Source organism: Scylla paramamosain, chromosome 1 (assembly GCF_035594125.1).
Source record: "Scylla paramamosain isolate STU-SP2022 chromosome 1, ASM3559412v1, whole genome shotgun sequence".
Taxonomy (NCBI): domain Eukaryota; kingdom Metazoa; phylum Arthropoda; class Malacostraca; order Decapoda; family Portunidae; genus Scylla; species Scylla paramamosain.
The window spans coordinates 3412501-3439638 of record NC_087151.1 but is presented as its reverse complement, the minus strand read 5'-3'; the positions used below and the strand labels follow the sequence as shown (position 1 = coordinate 3439638).

General features: G+C 35.2%; 1 protein-coding gene across 7 annotated transcripts in view; it reads left to right on the top strand.

Annotated features, from left to right (window-relative positions):
• Positions 1-27138, top strand: part of LOC135114169 (uncharacterized) — a 43415-nt gene that overhangs the window by 1484 nt on the left and 14793 nt on the right. For 4 of the 7 annotated variants that reach the window (XM_064030098.1, XM_064029931.1, XM_064030243.1 and 1 more), the window contains exons 2-4: positions 6847-6937; positions 8424-9433; positions 19379-20328. In XM_064030098.1, the coding sequence (XP_063886168.1) occupies positions 8452-9433; positions 19379-20328 (1932 nt within the window). In that variant the 5' untranslated portion in view covers positions 6847-6937; positions 8424-8451. The remainder of the gene's footprint in view (positions 1-6846; positions 6938-8423; positions 9434-19378; positions 20329-27138) is intronic. The other 3 variants (XM_064030181.1, XM_064030354.1, XM_064030013.1) reach the window with 3 other exon arrangements.

Genomic DNA, 27138 nt, shown 5'->3' with positions numbered 1-27138 from the left:
GAGAGAGAGAGAGAGAGAGAGAGAGAGAGAGAGAGAGAGAGAGAGAGAGAGACTATGCACATTTAGCAACATAATAGTGATATCTGTGGAGAGGGAGAGTAGTATCCTCACCTGACCTGTTAACACTGCAAGGAAATTACACAACCGGCAATTCAGACCTGCTGGATGCGGCCCAGCCAGCTCGGGACCCAACATCAACATTAGTGCCAGCAGGTGCCCCTTTGGACACCCATTAAGGACATTACCCTAACAACCTAACTAAGGAAATTCCCCAGTTTTCAAAATATGATGTTTCATCCTTAGACATTTTTCCCATAAATGTCCAAATTTGGCTTCCTCAACCCTAAAACTCTGTTTTCCTTCCAGTTCCCCAACATTGTATTGGGTAGGAGCAGAAAAAAATAGGAAATAGAGCCACATGACTTAAACTTTTACCTTAATTTTTTTCCAAATGCATAGCAAGCCTGAGTGGAACCTGGTGGGGTAGTTGTGCTTTAAAAGGGGGAAAGTAGATTAATTCAATCTGATGCTGACTGCCCCATGGACTGCTTTGTCACACAAACTTCTGCACAGCAGTCTCTTGGCCATGTGAAAGTGTGGGGCATTCAGAATTTAATCTGATCAGGCATTTAAATCTCATACTGGGACACTAAGGACACTTCATATCTTACTTGGAGCCCAACTGGGGCTAACTGTTGTCGTTCAGTCTCTTGGCCATGCAAGACAAAACTGCCTTGTTCCAGGACCACTTGACAATGAAAGGCATTTTGAAACTAAATTTAACCAAATGTTTTAGATAACCCCTTAGCTGGGGAACTCCCTTCTAAATTGTGCTAACAACCTGAGCATAACAGATGATGCCATACCTGTGAGGCTTTGAGAAGCAATAGGTAGTTAAATCTGTGGTGCACATTCATGTGTGGTTGGTTCCTATACTCTGTGGGTTCCAGGCTGGGGATCCACTCTTCATTGTCAATCCCTTTTTTCTATTCTCTAAGTGGTGGTTGAGGTTCAGAGGTGCAGAGTTGATTTATTACTTGGAGGTGGAAGGGATTTAGTACTGGCAGTGAATTAAATTCACTTGGCCAGGTATGGAGGACTGTCATCTGTCATTGGATGGTGGGATAGTCATGTCGGGCCTCTTGAGGATGTTGTGCCTCTCCATGATGTTCCTACTCCATTGAAATGTCTAGGTTGTTTAGGCATCTCTGAGGCCTGATATGGGTGATAGAGAAATCTACTTAATGATGGTCCTGGATGTGGGTGGCCAGCATGTGAAGATTACTGGGTTTGATTCTGGTACATTCAGATGTCCTAGCCCAGCCATCCATAGAACACTTGTTTCTAATATAACTAAGATGTAAGGTTCTGTTATCTGTGCTTACTGCAGTCATAGTCACCCTTATATATTTCTTAAATGTCCTCTTCTGAAGCAGTTGGTTGCTGCTCCGTAGAGCCCTATCACTGCATCCCTTGGAAGAGTTCTTTTGAACAGGTCTTAGATCCACATATGTAAATATTTTTTTTTTTCCATGCGAGAGAACAAAACCCAAGCAAATGACTCATCTAAGTCCTCCTTGTCAAATTTTAGGTTTTCTGACTTACTGAGGGTTTGTGTTAGAGATGTACATATATGTGTGTGGTGTCAGTATTGTGGGAAGTGTTCTGTTTGGTGAAATAAGTAAATAATACATAGGTTTAAAGTCATAGAACAGTGCTCCCATATTAGGAAATAACATTTTGACTGTGACTGATGATGATTCTTTGGTGATGTAAGCTGTTTGTATTACTACCATCGATCTAGTATTTGCAAAGGAATGTGAAGAAAGTGCAAGCTGGGTGAGATAGGAGAAATGAAGGGTAGAGTTAAAGATGGCTATAAGAAAATTTAAAGCATTAGGCTCTTCAATGTTAAAAGTTATGATGGTAGACAATATGCTTGTAGTATCTTTTAGGTGTTTAGTAGTAGTACCAGTAGTAATTTTAGCAGTAGTAGTAGTAGTAGTAGTAGTAGTAGTAGTAGTAGTAGTAGTAGTAGTAGTAGTAATGTTTGACATGTCATGTTGGTCTGTGTTTAATATCAGCCCCAGTATAATTTTCACATCTGCCAATGAACTTGTACTTGACCTCAGGCTACGTGTATTACATGTACTACTGTGAGAGAAAACCATTGCTAAATTATCTTCCATGAAGTTGGATGTTTTCTTTAATTTCTGTTAATTGGTCTCTTACTTCTGGATGGTGATTACAGTGGCATTGTCTGTTTTCATTTATAGAGTACACCCTTCATGTTTTTTGGGAGGCTCTAGGTTCAAAGCATTTCTAAATAGTCAAAATCTATTTGTGTCATCAGCTCCTCTTATTTACCTGACTATCTTCAGTGTATCATAATCTGTCAGTGTTGCACCTTTTGCCACAGTCTGCTGCTATTTTTATAATTTATGCTCCTCTGAACTTGCTTACTGCATACCCTTACATGGCATTATTGCACAAAACTTTGCACTTTATTTGGTAAACTCTGGAATACTTTGCTTTATTCTGCATTTTCATTTTCTCATGCCTTCGAAATCACTTTATTACTTAACTGGGCATCTTTCAGAACTCTTCCATTTTCTACTTTTATTTTCATAACATTGTTCTTAGCCCTTGGGCAATCTGCTTTCTCCTTGTTAGAAAAAAAAAAAAGTATTCAGCTAAATATAAGGATATTTGTGTATTGTGAGATCTGCCATTATTTAGACACAAGGCAAAGAGGGAGGTTTAGAAGAGATGCAGCTCATCTAGCTTTGTCAGGTAGACCGGTTTCTAAGTGGCTGGTGATCACTGGCAATTATGGAATTAATGGCATGGCTCTTACTGATATTTTATGAGTGTAGACTGGCAGTGTATTGAGCTTAATCCAGATTTATTAATTAACTTTAATGATATCCTATTGAAAGGATTTACACAAACATACCTACACATACATATATCCTTCCCCAGGCAAGTAACTCCCTACCTGCACAGTTCAGACAAGAAAGAACCTTTCACTTTATATAAAAAGAAATTAAGTTAATTTGTAGAAAAAAGATGCATTTAGGCACACTTCACTCACATTCATACATCTGTATTAAAAGAAAAGAAAGGAAAAAAAAAACACACTTTACACTTCTTATTTGTATCTGGAATCTTTCCCAGGTGACTACTCAATGGACAATTAGTTATTTGAACACTTAAGGATTCATCACTCTTTCCTGCCATATGATTATATTTTACAAGCCTTCCTTCACTTGTACCTACTTTAACTTTTTTTTAAATTAACCTAATGGAACTGTCTAGTCATTTGGCTTCTTGACTACAGCGTTGTTCATCCACCATCTCCTATGTACTCACCACATCTGGTCTGATCAAGTTAGTCAGGTCAAATGTGGATAGATGACAGATCTGTTATGGTACAGCAGGTATAAGCAGTTTGCTGTCCTTTTTACTGCACGCCTGCAGTGTACTCATAGTTGATGAGGGTTGATTCTCTTTGTTCTTTAGAGATCTTTGAGTTAAAATAGATTTTAATTTATTCATCAGGAATATCATATATGAGCAACCTGATGGTGCAGTAGCAGTTTGCATGTTGGGTTCACAGTGGAGAGGTCTTGGTGTTTGAGCATGATGGGACAGAAACAATTAGGTCTTTTCATGTTGCAGCCTGTATGGGCATAAATCAAGGATAAATCAAAGAGTTGTGATCTCACTGCCATAGGAGAGAGGAAGGCCAGCAATACTACCCTCCTGTGGGTGTGTGCAGAGTTTGTGTCTATGGAATGGTCTATATCACACATAGCAAGATCACTTACATTTTACAGAAAAGGATATATAGTAGCAGTTTGCATGTTTGGTTCACAGTGGAGAGGTCTTGGTGTTTGAGCCTAATATTTATTTATTTATTTATTTATTTATTTATTTGTTTATGTATTCATTCACTTATTTATTTATTTAATTATTTATTTATTTATTTATTTATTTTGTGTAGCAAATAGGAGAGGTGTGCCAGCACACCCTTGCATTGTGAAGTTCAAATACCCTGACCTGTACTTGTATGTGTTGAAATTTTAGCTGCTTTACTGAGGCTACAGACATTTTAGGGACTATAACCTATTGAGAATGGTTTGAAAATAATCAGGAATTGGTGTTTTGTGAAAATTCTACTTTACTTTTATTGGTAGTTCTCTTTTGATGGCTAGCTAATAATTGTCAAGAAAAGACAGATGGTAGTATCAAACTACAATGGTTCAGTCAGCCATTTAGCATCACTACAGGTCCACAGCCTTCTATCTGAAATCCTTGGGATTTGACATCTTTCAGATATTGGAAGTTTTCTGATTCTAGAAAGAGAACTTATAAAAAGAAAGAAAAAATGCAGCTTTGATAGACAGTGATAAGTCATAGAACAACTAAAAATTGACTTTGAAATAAAATAAAGTAAAATATAAATAAACTGGCTCAAAATAATTCAGTATTGAGAGATGTTTTCACTTGTGGCTGTAGGACAATACTTAGGGAAATGCATTGCCACCATGCACTACAAGTGGTTGTCAGAGTGAGGAAGTAGATAGATGGCATTATGGCCTGAGGGGGATAGGAAGTAGTGGGTGTCTACACTCTCTCTCTTCTTCCATCTCCTCTTTAAGCCTCATTAATATTTTATTTTATTCAGTAAGAAGGGGTTGGCCTATAGTATACTTGTGATTGTTAACTTCTTTACATTGAATTTGCTGAATAAAGAAATTAGGAGTAGAGTGTATGTCAGCACTACCATTTTGAGTGATTAATATAACAAGATTAACAATGTCACAAAACCTGACCAGTGAAAGGTGGTAACAGTGATTCATTGCTGCCTCTGCCTGCCTCCATAATTACTTAGACTGCAATGCACATCTTAAGTTATCATATGCGTGTATATATATATATATATATATATATATATATATATATATATATATATATATATATATATATATATATATATATATATATATATATATATATATATATATATATATTCTTTGATGTAACAAGGCATTAATTTCCAAATGAAATTTATATATATATATATATATATATATATATATATATATATATATATATATATATATATATATATATATATATATATATATATATATATATATATATATATATATATATATATATATATATATATATATATATCACCAGCTTATACTAGTATATGATGATTTAAGACAGGTTTGTGGCATGAGAGAAGTTTTCTGGCAGGTGGCAGCATGATATCACGTCAACACTAGACCTTATCAATGAAAAGCTGCCTGCTAAGCCATTTTAAGTGTCCCTAATTCTAAAAGTGAAATAGTCTTTGATTCACCTAATTGAAATAGATTAATAATACAATTAAACAATATTAAGGTCATCACTGTCAGTGTTTAATACTGAATGCAGGCTTTTATAGGCAGATATGCAGATTCTCTCTCTCTCTCTCTCTCTCTCTCTCTCTCTCTCTCTCTCTCTCTCTCTCTCTCTCTCTCTCTCTCTCTCTCTCTCTCTCTCTCTCTCTCTCTCTCTCTCTCTCTCTCTCTCAAGATTATGGATAAAAGTTGTGAACCTGTCTGAAAGGTTTGTTTTAGTCACAGATTTAGGATATTTTTGCTTTGCAGATTATTTTAAGTGTTAAGTTGTCTTTTTATGGATCTCCTTAGCTACATATTTTAAGGAAATTGACTTCTTTATCATGAGTTGTTCTTTTAGACATTATGATAGTCATGTAAAACTATTAGAGTTGTAGCTTTATGTATCTTTTTGATGTCACTGGAAGAGTACAGTGCTCTCTCACACCTTTACTGCTCTAAAGTGTTTAAACTACCAATATAGGAATGGAGTGGTATTTTTTCTATGAATTATTATTATTATTATTATTATTATTATTATTATTATTATTATTATTATTATTATTATTATTATTATTATTATTATTTTATTCATTCATTTATTTATTTATTTATTTATTTGTTTTTTTTGTATGTGTGTACCTGGAAGTTTAATCTTTTCAAGGCCAAATACTGTAAAAAATTGTCATTCTTCATTTCCATAAGTGTAATTCAGTTATAGTGAAACAACCTTTCTTTTATTACTATTTAAGTATGCTAATTCATTAGCCTATGAAGATGATTAATATTATTACTTCATACTATCAGACTGCCCTTTTCACATGTACTAAGGACCTCTGTTTAGGACCACATGTTTAGGAGCTCTGAGGCTCAATGGCTTTGCATTGTAGTCGGTGAATGAATGTGCCTTTATACCTAATATAATGAAATGTTGCACAAAAGATCTTATACACATTGCACTTATCTTCTATAAGCCTCACTGTCACTTAGCTATTTATATCTTAGATACCTTCACCACCTGCCACCTGTCATCAGTATATTTAGTGTCCCAGATAATTGCCATGTTTGTCACTCACATCTTGATCTATATCCCTTAGGTATAGTAAATAATGGCCCTCACCCAAGCCCTGCATACAGGACTTGAATATTCACATAGTTTTGGTTTTCAGTTTTGTACATGGTTGAAGATATGTTTTATATATATATATATATATATATATATATATATATATATATATATATATATATATATATATATATATATATATATATATATATATATATATATATATATATATATATATATATATATATATATAATTGGGGGGGATGAATTTCTTCCTCAGAAACATTACTGTTGTTCCTAAGTAGAAATCTAATCATTTATATAAACTACCTCATCCCCCATAACATTGCTTATTATGGCATAAAAGAAATATATGATCATCAGTGGTGAAGCCATCGAAGACGGGGGTGGTGGCAGCAGTGGTGGCAGCTGCAACAGCAGAAGTATCAGCAGCAGGACTGGGATATTTTGCCAGGTACTGAGTGATGAAAGGTTATTAGTGGGCATCCACATGACTCTGGTGGCTTGAAAACTTGTTTTCATTGCCTCTTGCTCAGTCTACTGAGTTGTGTTGCCACATAGTTCCCGAGTTATGTTAGAATCTGTCCACAAGATTTTAAAGTCAACTCTTATCTGGTCAGAAATAGCAGCTATTATGAATGACTGTAAAGGTGGAGTTTTACAGTACTTAGTCAAGATTTGATGACATTTGATCACAGCTTTGCCATGGGAAAGGAAAAGGAGACTTCCAGACATATAGAAAAAACAGAAGACATGCTTGCATTGAGATAAACAGAAACAAGGAAAGACAACATAGCAAATAGAAGAAAAGTGAAAGTAAGATAGGTAGATGGGAGAGACAGGCAGAAGAGACCTTTATATTGTGTGACAAAAGATATATAGAATATTGTGTAAAGGCTGAGATGTGATGATGGCTTGAGCAAAGGAGAGTAAATGATATGGACAAGGAATGCTGTGACTGTGATTTGCTCAGGCTCATGGAGTAATAAGGTTATAATTATATATCATTTTCTGCCCTAACCACTCCACCCACAATCTCATCACCTGAGCTGTCTGTTACCTTTCTAATATCTTATTTTTTTATATATTTATTTTATTTTGTTTTATTTATTTATTTATTTTATTTTTTTCTATACAATATTTGGAAAAAAAATACTTTTCTGTATGGTGACCATTGTCCATGCATTGAATGAGTGCAAGATATATCCAGACAACTGCTGTCACATTTTGCTCTTTCATTTTCTTCACTTTGCAGTGTCATATATTTAATGTAATGCTGAATAATATGACACAAAAAAAGTTGGTGTATGCACTTTTCAGTTTAATATTTAACATTACTAATTTGTATTAAACTTGGCAAAAAAACTTATTTTCTTGCTATATTATTATTGTTGATATGAGTTTACTTGCTGGTTGTGTGTTGTATGGTGTAATGCTATTGAGTTACAGAGTTCATGCCCAAGGTAATCTGGATAAATTTGAATCTAAACATAACTGATGTGTAATAATGGCACAAATTTATTTGTTACTGGCAGAATAATTATCCCATTTGCTTCTAGGAAGCTGGAAATACTTGTTCAGTTACAGAACACAGTAGTTTATTTACAGAGATTATCTCATTCAAGTAAGAAATAACTGAATAATTTTCTTTTTGGTGCCACTGAAACTAGTTCTCATATGGCTCTATGATGTTACTATTCATGTGTTAATCTAAAATTAAAGGATCAGTGTAAGGATTTTCAACATACTTGAGTAGTGCATACATTATTCATAAAGGAAGTAGTGCTTTCATGTTATGATCACTTAGATAATTCTCCTGGCTAAACCTTATGTCTTAAATTTTCTGTCCATAAGTTAGGTATCAGGATGATAATGTTTGTGATAATGATGATCTTAATTTTTTTGTCATATAATTGAAGAACACAATTGTTTTTCTCCAGGAGAGATGAGTGTGTGTACTCACTGAAGATGTATACAGGCAGTGGGATAAGTAAAGAAACACAACATATATCTCCTCATATAGCAGCCCACAAATCCTCCTTGGCACCAACCTCATCTGTGTCCAGTATTACATCAGTGGCAGTGAATTCTGGAGGACTATATGATCTAGCTCACCACCCAGCCAACAAGAGTGCTTTCAACACTCATATTCCAACCTACAAAGTAGGAATGCACCAGCCCCATCACTCCATTGTGAAGGGTCTGGACCACGATGGAGCTTCGCTGCTGGGACGTCATGGACATATTGGTCTACCCACCCATCATTCCAAGAGTGCACCACAAGATCTTTCTGCCCATGCTAGTGGGACAGAAAAGGCATTACCCCTGGAGCTAACACCTCATTCTTCAGCTCACCACAAGCCCTTACCTCACATCCAATCTGTAGTTAGTCAAGGTGGTAGCCATATTGGGGGTTTGGTTCCAGCCCATCAGACTGACAGAGGTGCTCCCTATTTTCGTATGCCAGACTCTGTCATAAATGTGCAAGGCCCATCTGCTGTGCTTGTGTCTTCTGGTGGAGAAGGAGTATCCTCAACCCCACACTCCATGGCCCACACAACTACAATGGTACATGCAGGCTCTGCTCATAGTGGTGCCACAAACTTGACAACAATGTCTGCAGCATCCATGGCTTGCACGATGCCAGGTGGAGTGGCAAGTACTATGTCTCAGAGCCACTTAATGCCAAATGACTGTAGTGCAGTATCCAGTGTTTCAACTGGAGGTGTAATACCTCATCCAGACCTCAGAGGCGTTAAAAAAGAGAAATCGGAGCAGCTAGAAGGAATGGGTATGGCGGCTGGGCAGAGAGATGAGTGCCATCCTGAAGCTGGACCTCAGAGAGACCTGGTTCGTCAGGCCCTCCAGGCAGTTGTCACCCACCCTCAGCACAAAACTGGTAATGACCAAGAAGTAATTGAATATAACTACACAGCTGGTGATATAGCAGGTAATTCTGGTATTTCACTCATATCTTTACTGATAAAATCACTGCTTTTAATTTTTCTCCTCTGACTCCGACTAATCTACTTTCCTTCCTGTATTCATCATTGATTCAAGAACATAAATACATGATTGAATTACTCTTATCATTCAGAGCTAAAGTAGCCTGATAACCCAGTCAATTGTGATTGGATAGTAAAAAAAAAAAAAAAAAAAGTAACAAAAAGTATGACCCTCACTGCTAACATTACACCTTAGTAGTGCTGTGGTACATTCCCCAGTTTGTGTTTTTGTATTCATTAGAATTCTTTGATATGTATCTCTGAAATATAAAATCCGATAATATTTGAATGTAGTTTATATATTTTTAGTGTTTATATTAGGGTGGTCCCAAAAATTAATGAGAATTTCTTTCTTTCTCTATGTTTAATGTTTTAATTACAACAGAGTTCAGGGTCATTAGTCTAAGCATCAGAGGTTTATGATATTCTTTAATTCATCTGAAATATTAACTTGAACCAACAGAGCACTCCAATGGACCATGTTCAGTATACATGCAGTGTTTAACCTCTCTCTCTCTCTCTCTCTCTCTCTCTCTCTCTCTCTCTCTCTCTCTCTCTCTCTCTCTCTCTCTCTCTCTCTCTCTCTCTCTCTCTCTCTCTCTCTCTCTCTCTCTCTCTCTCTCTCTCTCTGGATCATGACTGTTTCAACAGAAGCTGGAATTGCATAGAAAGTACCACACATTTGTGATGTGTCTACTTGTGCATGCAAGATGCAGTTCAGTACTTGTATCATATTGCTGATGTGATTCAACGAGAAGGGAAAGGAAATAAGTGACTTTGTAGTAGAAAAGTGGGCTCTAAGACAGCGGATGAAAGAATTGGTGGCTCTTTATTCTTTTGTAATAGATTGCCAAAGTGACTGGTGATATATTATAGTTCTTATTCCTTAGTTAAATTATTTCCAATGTAAAATAACATTACAATGAATGAAATTTGTGATAATGCTACAGTAAGGGGCAGTTTTATCCTTAACCATTGTTCATTGGTAGTGGAGGTGAAACATTGGGGAAAAATATGGAGTAATATATAAATTAGATTGATAATGAGGATGTATACTGTATAAAGGGGGATTGATATTGGTAGAGACTTAGCCTTTTGAGCAGAGCAGGGAATGTTATAATAATTTAGGCTTGTAAAGAAAATAATTTAGTGAAGGTGCCATGTAGTTGAAGGGGATTAGCCTCCATCTCCTGTTGATTGAATGACTGAAAACTTTTAAATATGGAAATTATTTTCAGGAAGGAGTTGAGAACTTTAATCTATGATACTTTTTACATAGACTTTATCACATACAGCAAGTTAGGTTTGGGAATGTAGTTTCATGCATCACCTAAGGGACTGATAACAGATGCAAACTGTCACTCTCTCACAGATGGTGATATATATATTTTTTTATTATGGTTATTTTCATCCTTGTCATTATCATTGTCATAATCATAACCAAAATCATCATCATGTGCCTGTATTCCATATTGGACAGGACAAACAATTGTTAGGAAATCATAAGCATCATCCCAACACTTAGGACCAGCCAGAACAATAGGATTATTGTGACTATAGCAAGTCCAGCTCATGACAAGGCCATACTAAAGCCAATGAAGAAATAATTTGGTGGTCAATGGCGCTAGCAATAATTCAGTGCTGGCAGTTCGCAGCAGCTATTTGTCACTTAGGATATCTCTTCCTAATTATCAGTGTATTTGGTCACAATATACATCATTGTGATAGAAATAGTTCAGTGTTGGGGAAAATGCATTAACAATAGGTTTTTGTCTTTGCATCATTTGCATTCTTGATTTATTGTCTTCATGATAATTTTGTGAATTTTGTAAATATTATGTACACCACATTGCATGTTGTTTCTTACAAGCATTATAACACTGGAAACCTCTGGCAGACAAGCATGATGACATTTTTTTTTTTTTTTTTTATGTAACTAGGCTGCTGACATCCATGTAAAGAGGGTTACCTGATACACACACACACACACACACACGCACACACACACACACACACACACACTAAGGCAGTTACATAAGAGAGGTGAGGACAGATCCACATTGATCACCCTTCCATAAGGGGCAGTTGCACAAGCATGTCAGGGTCTCTGCATCAGGAGCAGACAGCAGAACTGAGTCCTGGTACATAGTAATAGACTCATCCCCTTTTCTGCATCTGATCTAATGAATTTATTGGACTAGATCATAGATTTACAACTGACATCCTTTTAGCCCTGTCATGAGCAACCATTCTTTATGGTTTCACAGCACATAAATCTTTCTGTCTTCTAACATTTTCTTTACACTATCTGTCCATCCTATTTGTGGATTTCCATTAGTAATATACTTATGAGTATCATATCCAGTCCAATTATTTTCTTTGCCACTTTTTTCCATCCTCTTCACTTGCTAAAAACCTTAGTAACACATGTTGCTCTGCTGAAGCAGATCTCTGCACTTCCTCGTCTTTCACTTTATCCATATAATTGTTACTCCACACATGTTTCAGTGACAACTCATATCCATTACATTCAACTGTCTTACCTCTGCTCCTCCAGTGGCCCCTATTTCAACTCTGTGCAGTACTTTCAGTATCAATATATCATACAAATTTTTCTTTGTTCATTTCAAGCAACCTGGAAGTAAATGTACATCTTTCCTTCCCCCCACATTTTTCTTGCTTCATTCATTAATCTTCTCTTCTATGTCTTTTAATTGTAAAAAGTTTTATACATTTTTATTTATTACATTTTTTATCCATAGCAAACCTAGTTACTTGAAACAGCCTCACTTTATTCCTCAAAAATCACTTCTTGACTCTTTCAAACCTCCTTATCAGCACATTCACCAAACAACACTCAAAATGATAACAGTACCTTTTGTAATCTGTTACTCATTTTGCTGTTTTGTCACGAGTCAGAATTCACAATTATAACGCTACTTCATTTCTCACTATGTGTTTGCTACTGTTCATCCTGTATACAGCATTCCATACACTACAGTTTGTGTTCTTATGTACAGCAGAACATTTTTTTAAGGCTTGGATTCTGATGCTGAGGTTGAGCAAAAGACCTTTTCATGATAAAAGCTGTATTGATTTTGATTTATTTTAAAAAAGGGGAGGGAAGGTGCTGCAACATTGCAGTCATATGAGCTGTATTAAAAAAAACTGTATTCATTGCAATCTGAGGTATAGGATATACTTTTGTATTGTATTGGTTCACTTTATTAGGATGACAAATGTCACATTCCTCTGGAGTTAGACTTTCCTATAGAATCCTGTATCCTCCTCTCTGATAAGTATATGACTAATGAAAAAACATTTCTTCTTACCTTTTAGATAGGTTTAGACTTATTGAATTGTTATTGTTCTCTGGATAGCCAAAGTATGATGGATGCAACCTAATTCTATGCAAATAACAGCAAAGAGATTCCACTTAAGAGCCTGTGTAAAAGTGTTTATCTAGTTCTAGTTATGTAATTGTAGTGTACAGATCCTAGGCTACACTCTTACAATTCTGTCCCTGCATTTGTACTTTATCCAGTCTGCTGCTGTCACCTCTTCCTCTCTTCCTGGCAGCACATCTGTCCTCTTTGGTTATTGCTATAAGTATGGATATCAGTGAAGCATTTCCTTATGAGTAAGTTATAAGGAATAACTTGTAACTAACGAAGTAATTACTTTCCTGTGAAGTACACATAATGATGAGACTAATGAAATGGTATTAGCTTTTTTTCAGCCAGTGATGGTGAAATATGTTTTGCTGATCACACAATTCAAAATGTTTATGTTTTATATTACCACTTACCAGATTGTGTTTCTGCTCAGTCTCTGCCTCACTCTTTGAACTGAATGTAATTCCTCATGATCATAATCACTTGCTAAAAGAATCCTTACAATATGAGCTATGTCCACAGCATATATTTATATGGCAGAAAGGATATTATGAGGGAGTCCCTTTACCTGAGATGAAAGTGGTGTCTGTAATTCTTTTCAGGTAGATAAAAAATTGGTTGTTTCCTCTGCTTCATGCCATACCTTCAAAAGAGAATACATCAGATGAAATAGAACTGTAATTGCTGCAGCAGGAAACTAAAATAGTGTGAAGTTTTCCTTATGAGATTACTAAAGCCCAATTTTTATATCATTTATTTATTTTAAGGAGCAGTATTTCCTTAAGGTAGGGAGCTGATGATGCCAATAGATTTCCTTATCTTAGCTGCTGCCTCCTGCTTTGTATGTGCCTTGTATTTGTTTACAGTATTATGACTTTGCTACCACTTGCCTCTTGCAGTGTACATATTTAGACATCATTATCTCTCTCTCTCTCTCTCTCTCTCTCTCTCTCTCTCTCTCTCTCTCTCTCTCTCTCTCTCTCTCTCTCTCTCTCTCTCTCTCTCTCTCTCTCTCTCTCTCTCTTGCTTAGCTACATTAGGTATACACCCTGTAGCATAAACATGCAACACGATATCCTTCACTAAATTTCAGGTTCTTAATCTGCTTCAGTGTTTGTGCTCTAGATTTACTTTGTTATATATATATATATATATATATATATATATATATATATATATATATATATATATATATATATATATATATATATATATATATATATATATATATATATATATATATATATATATATATATATATATATATATATATATATATATATATATATATATATATATATATATATATATATATATATATATATATATATATATATATATATATTATATATATGCTTGAAGTTGTTTGGTGGTCTTATCCAAAATTTGTGGTCATATTCCTTTGTTGCACATGCTCCTCTGTATGGGAGTGCATTGGGATATACACACTTTATCTTGGAGTCTGGAGTCTTGTGAATGGCATCTTGTGGTATGAGGAGTGACTGTTTAGAAAGTATCTGGGCTTTTCATTATTTATAATCCACACTCTTTGTTTTCATTTAATTCAGTTTTCTTTGAAGCAAATTTAATCACATAGATATCTTATCACTATGACCACAAACTTGCCTAAATTTGAATCATGTTCTCCTTTGCATTGCCATACATATGTATCTCATCGCATTGTCCAGTCATACTCTCCACCTCATCCATTGCTTCTCTTCAATAAACTTTTTTATGCTTGACAATTCCTTATGAGTGTGCTTTATTGTTACTACTCATGAGCAGTATATTAAATAGGGTTTTGAGATGCTATAGGAATATATCTGACCTGTACATACAGCCTTGCCACATTTGTTTTACTGAAGATCTAACTGTGTACATTCTTGTAGTAATAGTCATGTTGAGCCTCATACTGTCTTAAATATTTTGCTTTTTTTCACTCACCTTTCCATTACATTGTTGTTGTTGTTATTGTTGTTGTTGTTATTATTATTATTATTATTATTATTATTATTATTATTATTATTATTATTATTATTATTATTATTATTATTATTTATTATTTATTATTATTATAGTGTAGGCATATGTAGGCTCCACTTCTCACCACATTTCAGTCTATACTATGTGCTACAATCAGCTTATGTTATTAATTATATATCCAGCATTCATACATGAGACATAGCTTTTGTGTCTGTAACCCTGACCTGTCACAGAGGATGAGTGAAAGGGAGGTTATGATGGGATTGGGATCCTCTTTCTCTTTACCTTTTTCCTACAATGAGGTGAGGTGTAGAGAGTGAACAGAGATTAAATTCTTCCCAAGGTCAGTGATTGGATGTGTGTGGATGTAGTACAAGTGAGGCTAGAAGGGAGGAAAAACAGGAATGTATTTAAGAGACAACAATTGAATATGTGAGCTCTTTGTGAACAGCCTCATACAATGCATCTGGGGTCACCACTTTGTATTTACATTCATTCCAAGTGATTGGTAACTGAACACCCACCCTGTTCATTCCTCTCACATGCTTTGCATAATTCATGCTAAAACAACCTCAAAATCTTTTGCTATCATTCCCAGCACATAATATGCAATCTTGGATACTTGAAACAGTGTACATCCTCCAGATACTTGAAAGAGTCTGCTTCCTCAAGCACTGTACTATTCAAAATAATATTTATTCTGCTATCTGCCATCCTTGCAGTACATTTCAGTATTTTATGTTCACCCTCATTCTTCTCCATTCATTTTCCCCCTTCATACACCCTTTTTCAAACTCCTAACAGCTTCTTTCTCTCCTCAGAATCCATAACCATTGCAGTATCATCTGCAGATAGCAACAGATTCAGATTACATTCTTAAATATCATCACTTACCAGTCTTAAGTCTCCAGTAGCATATTTGTATTTACCTCTTTTATAACACCATATATCTTTACATTATCAACACTGAATAACTATGCATTATGCAATCCTTCTCTAAAAGAAAGTCACTCATACATGCTGTTCATCATTTGAACACATGTTCTATTTGCATCAGAATTTTTTACTCCCTCAAACTCTTCACAACATAGGCCATGCAGTGACAAAACAGTTCATGACCAATCCTTTTCTGTTCTTATTTATGCTTCTGAATCTGTGAGTGCCCAAAGCACATCCTTGCCTTTTGCTGATTCCTTTTTTCACAGACATGGTTCAAAGCAAAAATTCTGGTCTTTGTATATCTTCCTAATTTATTCCCGTATCCTGCTTTGTCTTATACCTTTATCCAACTGCAGCTTTTCTTCCTTTCATCATCTGAATCAATATTCTAGTGTACCTTGCTTCCATGCTGTACATGGACTGTCTTCATGATTAATATAATTGATAACTGATTTGGAACATGAGAGTAGAAATAGCAGTAGTAGTAGTAGTAGTAGTAGTAGTAGTAGTAGTAGTAGTAGTAGTAGTAGTAGTGATGGCACTGGTAGCATTAGCATTATTAGAAATAGCAATATTACAGGTATTAGTAATAGCAGTATAGTAAGATCTTGTTTAATTGAATGACATGGGAATAGATTAATCATACAGATCAGTTAGAAAATCAGGTAACTGATTTATGCATATAAACCTTCCATATACATTTCCCTTTTTTTTTTTTTTTTTTTTTTTTTTTTTTTTTGTGTGTGTGTGTGTGTGTGTGTGTGTGTGTGTGTGTGTGTGTGTGTGTGTAAGGAGGAAAGATATTTTAGAAGATTAGGTTAGAAATTGTCTGGCTAGAGTTGGATTAAGAATCTTTGTCAGATGCTAACCATCTGAGTGGCTCTGTGCTCGAGTTAACAGTTTGGATTTTGCCAATTTTGAATGTGTTTGTATATGTATGTATTAAATCTCTTTCTGAAAACTCAGATATGTAAGACCTTTGAATATATTCTGTCATAATAAGTAATGATTGCTGCTTCTGCTGCCTTTGAAACTCCAGAATTTCATGTGGCTGAACACTGGAGCCACACATGGAGGGAGTGATAGTTTATTTTACAATGATCATTTGATGCCATTCACCATTCCATATGGCATAGTATACTCATACTTTTGTGCTGCCAGAATATCTAATCAGGCAATCATTATTATATTGAGAAATCATTTTTACTTTTTACTTTATATACTTACCATGACATCGCAGTCTGATTGCAGTGAATTTCAACTTGGCAAATATACAGGTCTGCCTCCATTCCCTTTGTTCATGACTTCATTGCCATTGCACTCAAAACCTTAGCCATTAGTACATGTAGATACATGTTTAAAATTTTTTTTTTATTTTTTCTTTATGTTTTCTCATGTAAAAAGTGTGTTAGTTAACATTGACCAGTAACAGTCCTGTAATATGGAGTTTTTCACATTTATAGTTATTTTACTGCCATTGTATTTTTTTTTTTCATCATTGATTGTAGCCATACCTTGTGTGACCATATCAGTCTATTCAAGGTCATGGCTACTTTATTTGTAATTATTCATTCAGCCACTTTGAGTGCAAAAATTATTTGAAAAGCTTGTATTTTGTTGTTGGATCCATGGCAATTTTGTTTTATCTGAAACTGTCCAGTTATAGCAAAGAACTTTTCCATGTGTGAATTATCCCCTTTTCATGTGTAGATTTGCATCAACTGCTCACTTTTCTTGCTTACATAAAACGCAATCTTTTCATGTTAGTTTTGCCTGTGCACTCACCCTTCTCTTAAGGTATTTGCTGTCATGTTTTACCACTGTTGTGTTGATCTTAAAAGCAGCTAAATCTGGTTAATCTGTCTGAAAATTCCTGTGGTGGTTGAAAATCTCCAATTGTACAATCATATGTTTGTCAGTCCTAAGGTCTGTGGTGAGAAATAATTCCAGGTGGATAACCAAATGATGTTCATAATGATTTTAAAATTAATAAACACCACACTTTTGTAAGCTTTCATGTTTATCATGGCTGTAATGTTAATTTAGGAGTTAAAAGCTTTGGACCTAAGATGGTCTTATGATGGGCTTTTTTGTTTATTTATTCATTTATTCAATTTTATTTTGTTTTTATTTTTATTAATTTTGTTTATTTATATATTTATTTATTTTGTAGATATGTGTAAAAATATTTCAAGGCATGAAATATTTGTTTCAGAACTGTTTTCATTTTATAAATAATGGAATATGGGCAGGACTTGATGCCAAGATTATCTAGTGCCACAACCAATCTTTCCCTCATCATGTGCATGGCAGGAGATTTAGGGAGCTATAAGTACACATGTATCTCTTGCATTTTTTTTTTTCTTCTTTTGAATTCATCCATGGTATCATAAACACCACTATTATAGGGTATCTTACTTTTCCAGCACTAAATTCTCATACTGTTCATGCTGTCTTTGAGTAGAGAATAATTTTCATTATGATTGAAACAGCTCTCAAAGAGCGTTTTGTTTTCATCTCAAGAAAATGAAGCCTTTGTTTTCAACTCTAGAAAAGGAAGCCTTTGTGTTTCCCAACTCTAGAAAAGGAAGCCTTTTGTTTATCAATTCTAGAAAATCAAACTTGATTTTTATTTATTTATTTTTATTTTTATTTTATTTTATTTTTTTTTTATCCTGAAAGACATGAAGATTAAATGAAAATTGACATTTGATTTAACTGCATTGGCTGTGAAAGATAGTAAAACTGAAAAATCTCTCTCTCTCTCTCTCTCTCTCTCTCTCTCTCTCTCTCTCTCTCTCTCTCTCTCTCTCTCTCTCTCTCTCTCTCTCTCTCTCTCTCTCTCTCTCTCTCTCTCTCTCTCTCTCTCTCTCTCTCTCTCTCTCTCTGTGGAATTAATGCTTCTTGAAATGGTTCATTAGTTTGGGTTAGATTGTTAGGTTATTTAAAACTGAAATTCATAAACAGTCGTGTTCATCCAAGAAAAGTTTTTCCTGAAGGACATTGTATGTCTTTCACAAAGAGCCCCCAAAATCAACTGGATATGTACCTTTCTTATTTTCCTGTACATTGTACCTCACTGTATATAAGAGTGTGTGCATTGCCTGGGAATATATAATTCTATAAAAATCATGAGCTCTTCATCAGATAGAATATTAGTATTGCTTAGAAAATGTGCACATATCAAAGGCATGGCATGTATTGTCTTTCATAAACTTTGCACGGGAATGGCAGGAATTTATCAACATTCTGGCAGCTCTTTCAGTATAGTGTTGTCTTTGTAAATTAAATTTCTCTGTTTTATTAGCCTTTCTTAATATTAACTGCAAGCTTTGAAGGAAATTGAAACTACATGAATATTACCTTATGATCTTATATATCATTTGTTAACTAACAAGCCTTTACTGTGTGTTAATGCAGTGATTAATGTGTCATATGTAAAAAAATATTAAATGAGATTCTAGAAATTTTTGTGACAACCGATTTTCTCATTGGGACCACCCTAGTGTATTTGTAAGGGCATTGCATTCCTTTTTTCTAATGATTAATTATAATTGCAACTAATTTCCACAGAGTTGTTGATGATGAACATCCAGGTCAATGCATCATTACAAGCCATGAACAAAGGCACTGGCAATGACAATATTCCTCATGAAAATGAATCAGAAGAAGTGGTCATGCTTCAGCCAGCAGAAGTTAGTGAAACAAACAGTACATCATTAATGTCTCAGAATCCTAAGCGTCGCCGTCCTAAGCTATCAGAAGAAGCTCAAGCAGAACGGCGAGTCAGAATTGCCTTACGTATGAGGGAAAAGAGAGCAACAGAGTCAGATGATCAAAAACGAGTGCGTAGAATAAGAGAAGCAGAACGAATGCGCCGCAAAAGAGCAACTGAGGATGAAGATCAAAAGGTAAGGAGAAGATTAGAGGCAGCTAATCGAGCAAGAAACAGACGTGCAACTATGACCTCGCAAGAGAGAGAAGCAGATAGGCGGCGTGCAGCTGAACGCATGAGATTAAGAAGAGCCAATGAGAGTCCTGAATCTAAAAGTGTGCGTCGTGTAAAGGCTGCAGAACGAATGAGGAAAAGAAGAGCAAGTGAAACTCCAGAACAACGTGCTCAGCGTCGACAAAATATAGCAGTCAGAATGAAAGCTCGGCGTAAGCGTAAAAGTGAAGGAAGCATTAATGATGGTGATGAGCTGACAGATATGGAGCATTCAGTAGATAACAGATTAGTGAAGGATGAAACCACAAGGAGTGTTACACAACAGGAGAATTCTGGCACTGTAAATGCTAATCAGTCAACACCTCAGGCTCAGGCTGTTACCTCCTCACCTCACATATTTGTACCATCCACCATTGGTGTGGGTGGTGGAAGCATTGCTGTGTTACATGTGGATTCTCCTTTGCCACCCATGTCAGTTGGACATGCAGGAGCACCAGGGCTCTCCACTGTGGACATGGCCCAGCTAGGTCAGCCGCTCTCCTTACAGAAATCCAGCTCAGCCAACCAAGATCAGGTAAGTGCCATTTTTTTCATTTTTTTCTAGTATTACCTTCATTGTTGCATAGCTTCTTTCAGTATAACAATAGCATTGATTTATAATATTGAAAATGTTTGGGAAGAGATTGATATTAATATTCTTTCATTTATTTTAATCTACACTCATTTAATCATAAATGCAATCTAGATCTGGTTACTAAATTACCAGTACATTTTGTATTACACACACACACACACACACACACACACACACACACACACACACACACACACACACACACACACACACACACACACACACACACACAACTTTTCTCTGATGTCTCTTTGATTTAAAGTTGGTGACAAGATCCAAAATAACATGCCTTTGTTTTTACCAGATAAAATGTCACTTAGATTCAGTTAAATATAATGATTTTATATTACTAAGTGGAATTAAAAAATTGTATTACTTCTAAATCTTGACTGGGCTGAAAGCAGTTATTGTCCAGGTAGCATTTTAAATATGGACCACTTTCATACTTTTGTACAATTTGTCCAAAGGATTTAGAGGTTAGTGCCCTTTTCTTCGGAACACAGATCATAACACTGAATCCTTTCACAAACCAACAGGCCGTAAGGTATCTCATTACAGTGGCTCATAAGTCAAGCAGTGTTTTTAGCACACTTGAGCAGTACTGAAGATGTTATTTATTTGTTTATGATCTATTCTGTTCCTTGGTGTAGTGTTATTGTTCATAGTAATGGCTTTAAACTGATGGGAAGGAAGAGGAAGGAATGGCAATGATGATGAGAGGCTATTTGAACATCTAGGGCTAGGCATTTCTTGTGGTGGGGAAAAAATTACCATTTACCCTCCTAAAGAGTAGGTGCTGGGTATAGTGCACTGCACATATTACCTCTTATGTCACTCACCCTGTCTCCTCCACATTCCAGTGTTTTGACTTTTTCTTTTTAAAAGTAAATAAAAGGCTGCTTGTCTCAGATCTGGTGTCTTGTGTAAATACAAGTTACACAAGCTTTATCCTTTTTTTTTATTCAGAACTTAAATGAGACTCAGATTTCAAGAAACTCTTGACACTAACATCATAGTAAATGTACTTGTTTGTTCTGCTCTTTGTATGCATATATATTATTTTTCTTATTCCAACCCTTAGTGTTTGAGGTAAATGTTATTGGGTCACAAGCATGTGATGATGAAGCTTGATAGCTTATTGACATGAAAGGCTTACAGGATGATCATATGGCTGACCAACATGGTATTGTGGTACTGCAGAACAGCTGTGTAGATGAGGCTGTTACTAAAAAATCCTACAAGGATTTGATATAGGAATAAAATATATCTTCCTTGATGACACTGCTGGTGAGGAGTGAACATTTTCATTGCAGCAAAAACTGATAAATGACAAGGAGCACAGTTATTATGCAAATTCTAGCAGCAGCAGCAGCAACAACCGCATATTCGTTGTGTGTGATTGACTGGTCTCATGTTTTGATATAACTAGACAAACTGGCAGTAAGAGCTGCATTTCAATGAGCAGGAGGTTGGTAATCAGCTGGTGTGATACCAAATATTGGTGGGTAAAAACACTGTTATATTTTTTTTATTTGTCTATCAGTGTGTATCTAATAGATATTGGAAAAATTATCTTTAATAAAAGGGCTGTGAGATGTATGTACAGTTGCTCAAAAAAAGTATCCAACCTCAAGTGTTGCAGGACAGTTTGACACAACTTGTGCAAGTGAGGAAGATATATGGAAAATATGAAGTGAATGGTGGGTCTGGTGGTATCCCCGGTTTAACTAAACCAAAGTGGTGTTTGAAATTTAATTTTGGATTGAAACAGTACCTTGTGATAAGTAGTGATAAGGGTGACATTAAGATGTTTTGCCTGTGAGGTTTCCATATTAACTACTGACCATAAACTGTAGGGTTATCTTACATCAATTCTTTATCAGTCTGTAATCCTTGATTCAGGATTCAAATTAAGAAATGAAGCACTGGTATTTTTTTAGATAATTGAGGCAAGCAGGCTTATCAACAACACTTGCACTCTATCAGTCACCCGATCCATTGTGAAGGCTTGCATTCACTCTTGTCAGGATTTTTTTTTTGAGTAATTGTACATATACAGTGTAAAATATCTGAGTAGAGATTCCACCTAAAATCTTGGTATGCTATGTGTCATCTCTGTGAAATGTGACTAGTAGAGATAGATGAATGACTAGTAGTAGAAGATGAAAAGGGCAAATCACAGCCACTGTGAATATCAGCTGCAGGAATTGGCCCATGCCTACAATGATTAAATTAAAAAGGTGTGCTCTTCATCTTTTTCCACCACTTATTCTGGACTCCACACAGTAAAGCCCTCATTTTCCTCATTTGCAAAAGTTCTTTTCTCACAAATAACATTACATACACCTGCTACTCTTCCATAAGGGAATTTCTAGCTTTTGCAGGGGGATGAACAAGTTATTTTGAACTAATGGTCTCTAACAGTCTAACAGTCACATTCCACATAGTTTGTTTCATCATGATGTAGTGCAGCCATGTTAGTATCCTCTGAGTCCTGCAAAAAAAAGTCCTGATACTGGATTATGAAAATACAAACAGGTAAACTAGCCTCTTACAAAAAAAAAGATAATGGTTTTATTGGGAATATAGTCAGTTTGCTGCACATATTAAAAGAATAATGTGTAGGCTAATCATTGTGTGAGAGCATCAGCCTGGTGACAGTGATGCCATGGTCATATGTCCTCAAGTGGCAAAATTACTGGGCCAACCTGTGAAACCACCCATAGCACTAATGAATCCAGCAGAAAAATAGGACAGATAATCTGCTGAATGTGTGTGGTGTGGATAAGCATGGTTGAAAATATGACCAGAATATTTCAGCCTGATATGTGACAGTGAAGAGGGTGTTTTATGTAAAACTGCACCATTTTGGCTTTAAGAGATTGATTCTGGAATACTTGGAGACATAGGCAGCATGTGAACATGTGAATGGCATATCTTTCACATAATAGTAAGTACTGATGCTGGCTGAGTGCATGTTTTGCTTCCTTACTGTGGGACTTGTTACTTTTATGTAAAATATATTTCTGTCATTGTGAAAGTGGTCACTGTGTCACAGCATGCAAAATACAAAATAACAAATACATAAACAAGCAACATCTGTCTACTTTCTACTCTTTCTACTCTTTCACCCCTTTAAATGGTAAACTGTGGAACTCTGTGCATTCACTGTTACCTTTAGGCCCTAAAGTTTAGGGTGAGGCAGTTTAATTAATCAGTTTTCTTGCCCTTGGCAGGAGGTCGTACTTTAAAAATAGTAACATTGAAGGGGAATAATTGTGGAAGTGTGCTGGGATTATCTTGTAGGTTCAGTAAAAAAAAATCATTCAGAGACTATATCTTCAAAAAGCAAAAATTGCATCTGATTTAGATTTTCACATCATCTTTTGAAATATGGTCTAGACTGCTGTAACACACTTTTTTCTTGTTTCTACCTATGCTGGCCAAGTAAACAAAAAAAAAAAAAAACAATAAATAAAAAAAATAAATAAATAAAAATAAATAGATAAATAATGCTTGTTTTTAATGCACTATGGTGTGTGTTTTCATGATTGGGCATCCAGTTTTCATCATGCCACAGTTCAGGTTACATTTGCCAAATATTTTTCTTATGCCACATGACATAGACTTAACAAGTCATTGAAAAGCCAAATCAAGATGAATTGAAGGTGTACATATACAAACCATTAATAAAAAAAAAAAAAAAAAAAAAACATACATGATTATGCTTTCAACTTACCTTGCCCTCTTTGAAGACTGTTGTATAATTTTTAGTTCATACCCTTCATCACGATTCTTGCCACTAGTAATGATCCTTGACATGTGTCATCCCTGTTGTACTGATGGAAGTTCTTGCAGACTTTGCCATAGTACTGCTTCTCTTTGGGGATCAGGATCATAGGAATGAACTTAGAACCATTACTGTGAATGTTCTAATTACATGAGAAGTTTTCATGAATTGTTCCAGGTGACACTTTGACATTGTCAGCAGTCTTCTTGGTGATAATCTAATGATCCTGATGATTAAGTTTTTATATTCTTTCTGACATTGTTGGTGGTTGTGCTCACAGAGGTCTGCCCTTATCTTTCCCTATCCTTCAGTGACATTCTGTCCCTCTTGAAGCATGAGTGCCTTCCTAAATTCCCTGCTTGAACCATTACCTCATTGTTATATGCTGTACCATTCTAAAGGCCTTCCCTGTCAGATTCATAAGATAAATGTGATACAGAAATTGATACTTTTCTCGTTCTAGAACAGTCACAAAAAGTGAACTGAACACAGGTCCTGATGATTGGAAAACTTTCAGGCATGCTGACTTATAAAAATCAGCACTTGCTTCAGCTGCATGTACATCACCATGGCATGATCAGTTCTTTTGCAATGGAAATAAGACCTTAGAACTTTTGGTTATATTTCACACATGATGTGATGAGCTTACCTTACAATAACAAACAGAAGGAATCAACTGTACTTCACAGTTTCCTTTTATTTATGCATTTTCTTTTATGTGCAAGCTGCACAGACTTGCAAAGCATTCCTGATGAATTTGTATTATATTTGTAAAGGAAAGAGCATGTGGAAGGAAATCAATTGATTTTTTTTTTTTTTTTTATCTCTTTATTTGTATAATCAAATATTTTGTAACATATTTACAATATAAACCAGATTTCTTACACCTATACTCCAAGTATCTTATTCACAGTGTACCTTTAGTAAAGGTTTATTATAATGCATTTTTTAACGTGGAATAAGGAGTAAGAGGGAAATTTACTGTGGGCATCAGAATGAAGAAACACATTTAACATGTAAACATTTTATGTTGTCTGATATAAAGATCCCATACAAGTTTCTGTGAAGAAAGCTGACATTAAATGTGAGTAAGCACAATACTTCTCTGGGAGGCCCACTACAGAGTTGCCACAAGTCTTGATTGCAACTCATAATCTTTGTATTCCTAGTCATTCTCACTTTTGCCATCCCTCTCATACATTTCAACATTATCTTACTATATAGCTGGGAGATACACTTATCAACCTCTCTTTTTGTGTCATAGTCATCATCTTTTTGATAAATATGAAGAAATATTTTGCCCCAGTAAAAATATAATTTATGTCTTCATAGGTAAAAAAAAACATGTCTTCTATACACTATAAAGTGGGAAATGTTAAAAGCAAAGCATAAAAGCAAATGAAACATTTGAACAGTCACTGTGACATGTCAGAAAATATACCCAGTTTCACTTATAGCATTTCTGCCCTCTTATTATTTAGAAAATACAGTGCATACCAAAAGTGGTCTTCATTGTGTTGTAGGGATGTTTGTATAACCTTATGTAAGTTGAATCCTCTCTAATTAGAAGCATACCATTTTCACATACCTACTATGCATTTCAGTGGCTGTGTTACATTGTTTTTCTGAGATAACTAACACACTGATGAATTGGAATCATACTTTGACAGAGTGTGGCCCAGATGCTCCACTAATATTTGTCACTATGATCAAGTGACAAAAGTGGATAATAAATACATTTACTTTTGTAAATTAATGCATGTAAGACCCAACCAGGTGTGGGACTCATGAAGGTGTTATGATGTTATTATGACACCACTCCCTTAGCTCTGCCTCCACAGAGGAGGATTTGTTTCTTAATAGCGATAAGAAATAGAATACACTGTTTCCTGAGTATTATGTTTGCTTAATTTGTTCACCCATCATGTCTCCTTTCCTTTCATCTATGATGCATGCTTGGAAATGACACATTGCAAATTTTTAACATGAAAGTATTTGGTACAGTAAACTGTACCTGCAGTAAGATAAAAGCATAATAAATGTGCATAATACTTTCAAGTAATGTAATGGAATAGAAGGGAGTATTAATTAAAAAACAGAAAATAATGGAATTCAGCTTAATATAGATATTATAAGCTCACAATGTACTATAATGTTATGTAAACGGCAATGATAGGCTCTTTTGTCAAAAATATCATTATATTAACTTTCCAGTACTGGATAAAAGTATCCAGGTAGATCCATAGTAATGCTGGTGGTGGTTGGAGCAGTAGCATTATCTCTCAGTGGTGGAAAGGATGAGGGTGTGGTAGAGCATGATGTCACAACAATGTCCTGATACCTTCATAGGTCATGTACATGGTAAATTTACTATGCAAATATCTTTATTATCCATTTTGTTATTTAATCACAGTGACAAAAATTAGTGGAGTGTCTAAAACATTCTCAGTCAAAGTATGATTCCAATACATTAATTTGTTACAGAGTTATTCCCCCAAAAATTATTTAACACAGCCCCTGAAATGCATAGTAGGCATACCTTAGTACTTAGTAATTCCCTTTGCTTTTGATGATTGCTTCCATTTGATGTGGAACAGATTCAACCAGCTTATGAAAAGTTCATGAGGAAATTCCTTCCATACTTTCTCCACAGCAACCTTTTATAGACTCCTGTCTCTGTGGTGATACAGGCTGCTGCAAATCCTGCCATGTAGTGTGAATGCATGTTATTGTCTCCTGAGTCATTTAAGGTATTTGTGCCATAATTTGATAATCAAAAGCATCATGCTGAAAAATGCCTCAATTCTGGAGCTGAAGGAGTTGACTCTACACCATGACTGACAGTGCAGGACTTCTTTGAAATTTGATTTGCCTCTGTTATTCTACACACTGACCGACATTGCAGGACTTCATTGAAAGTTGATGATACATTAGTTTTGCCATATGAGTGAGTGATGTAT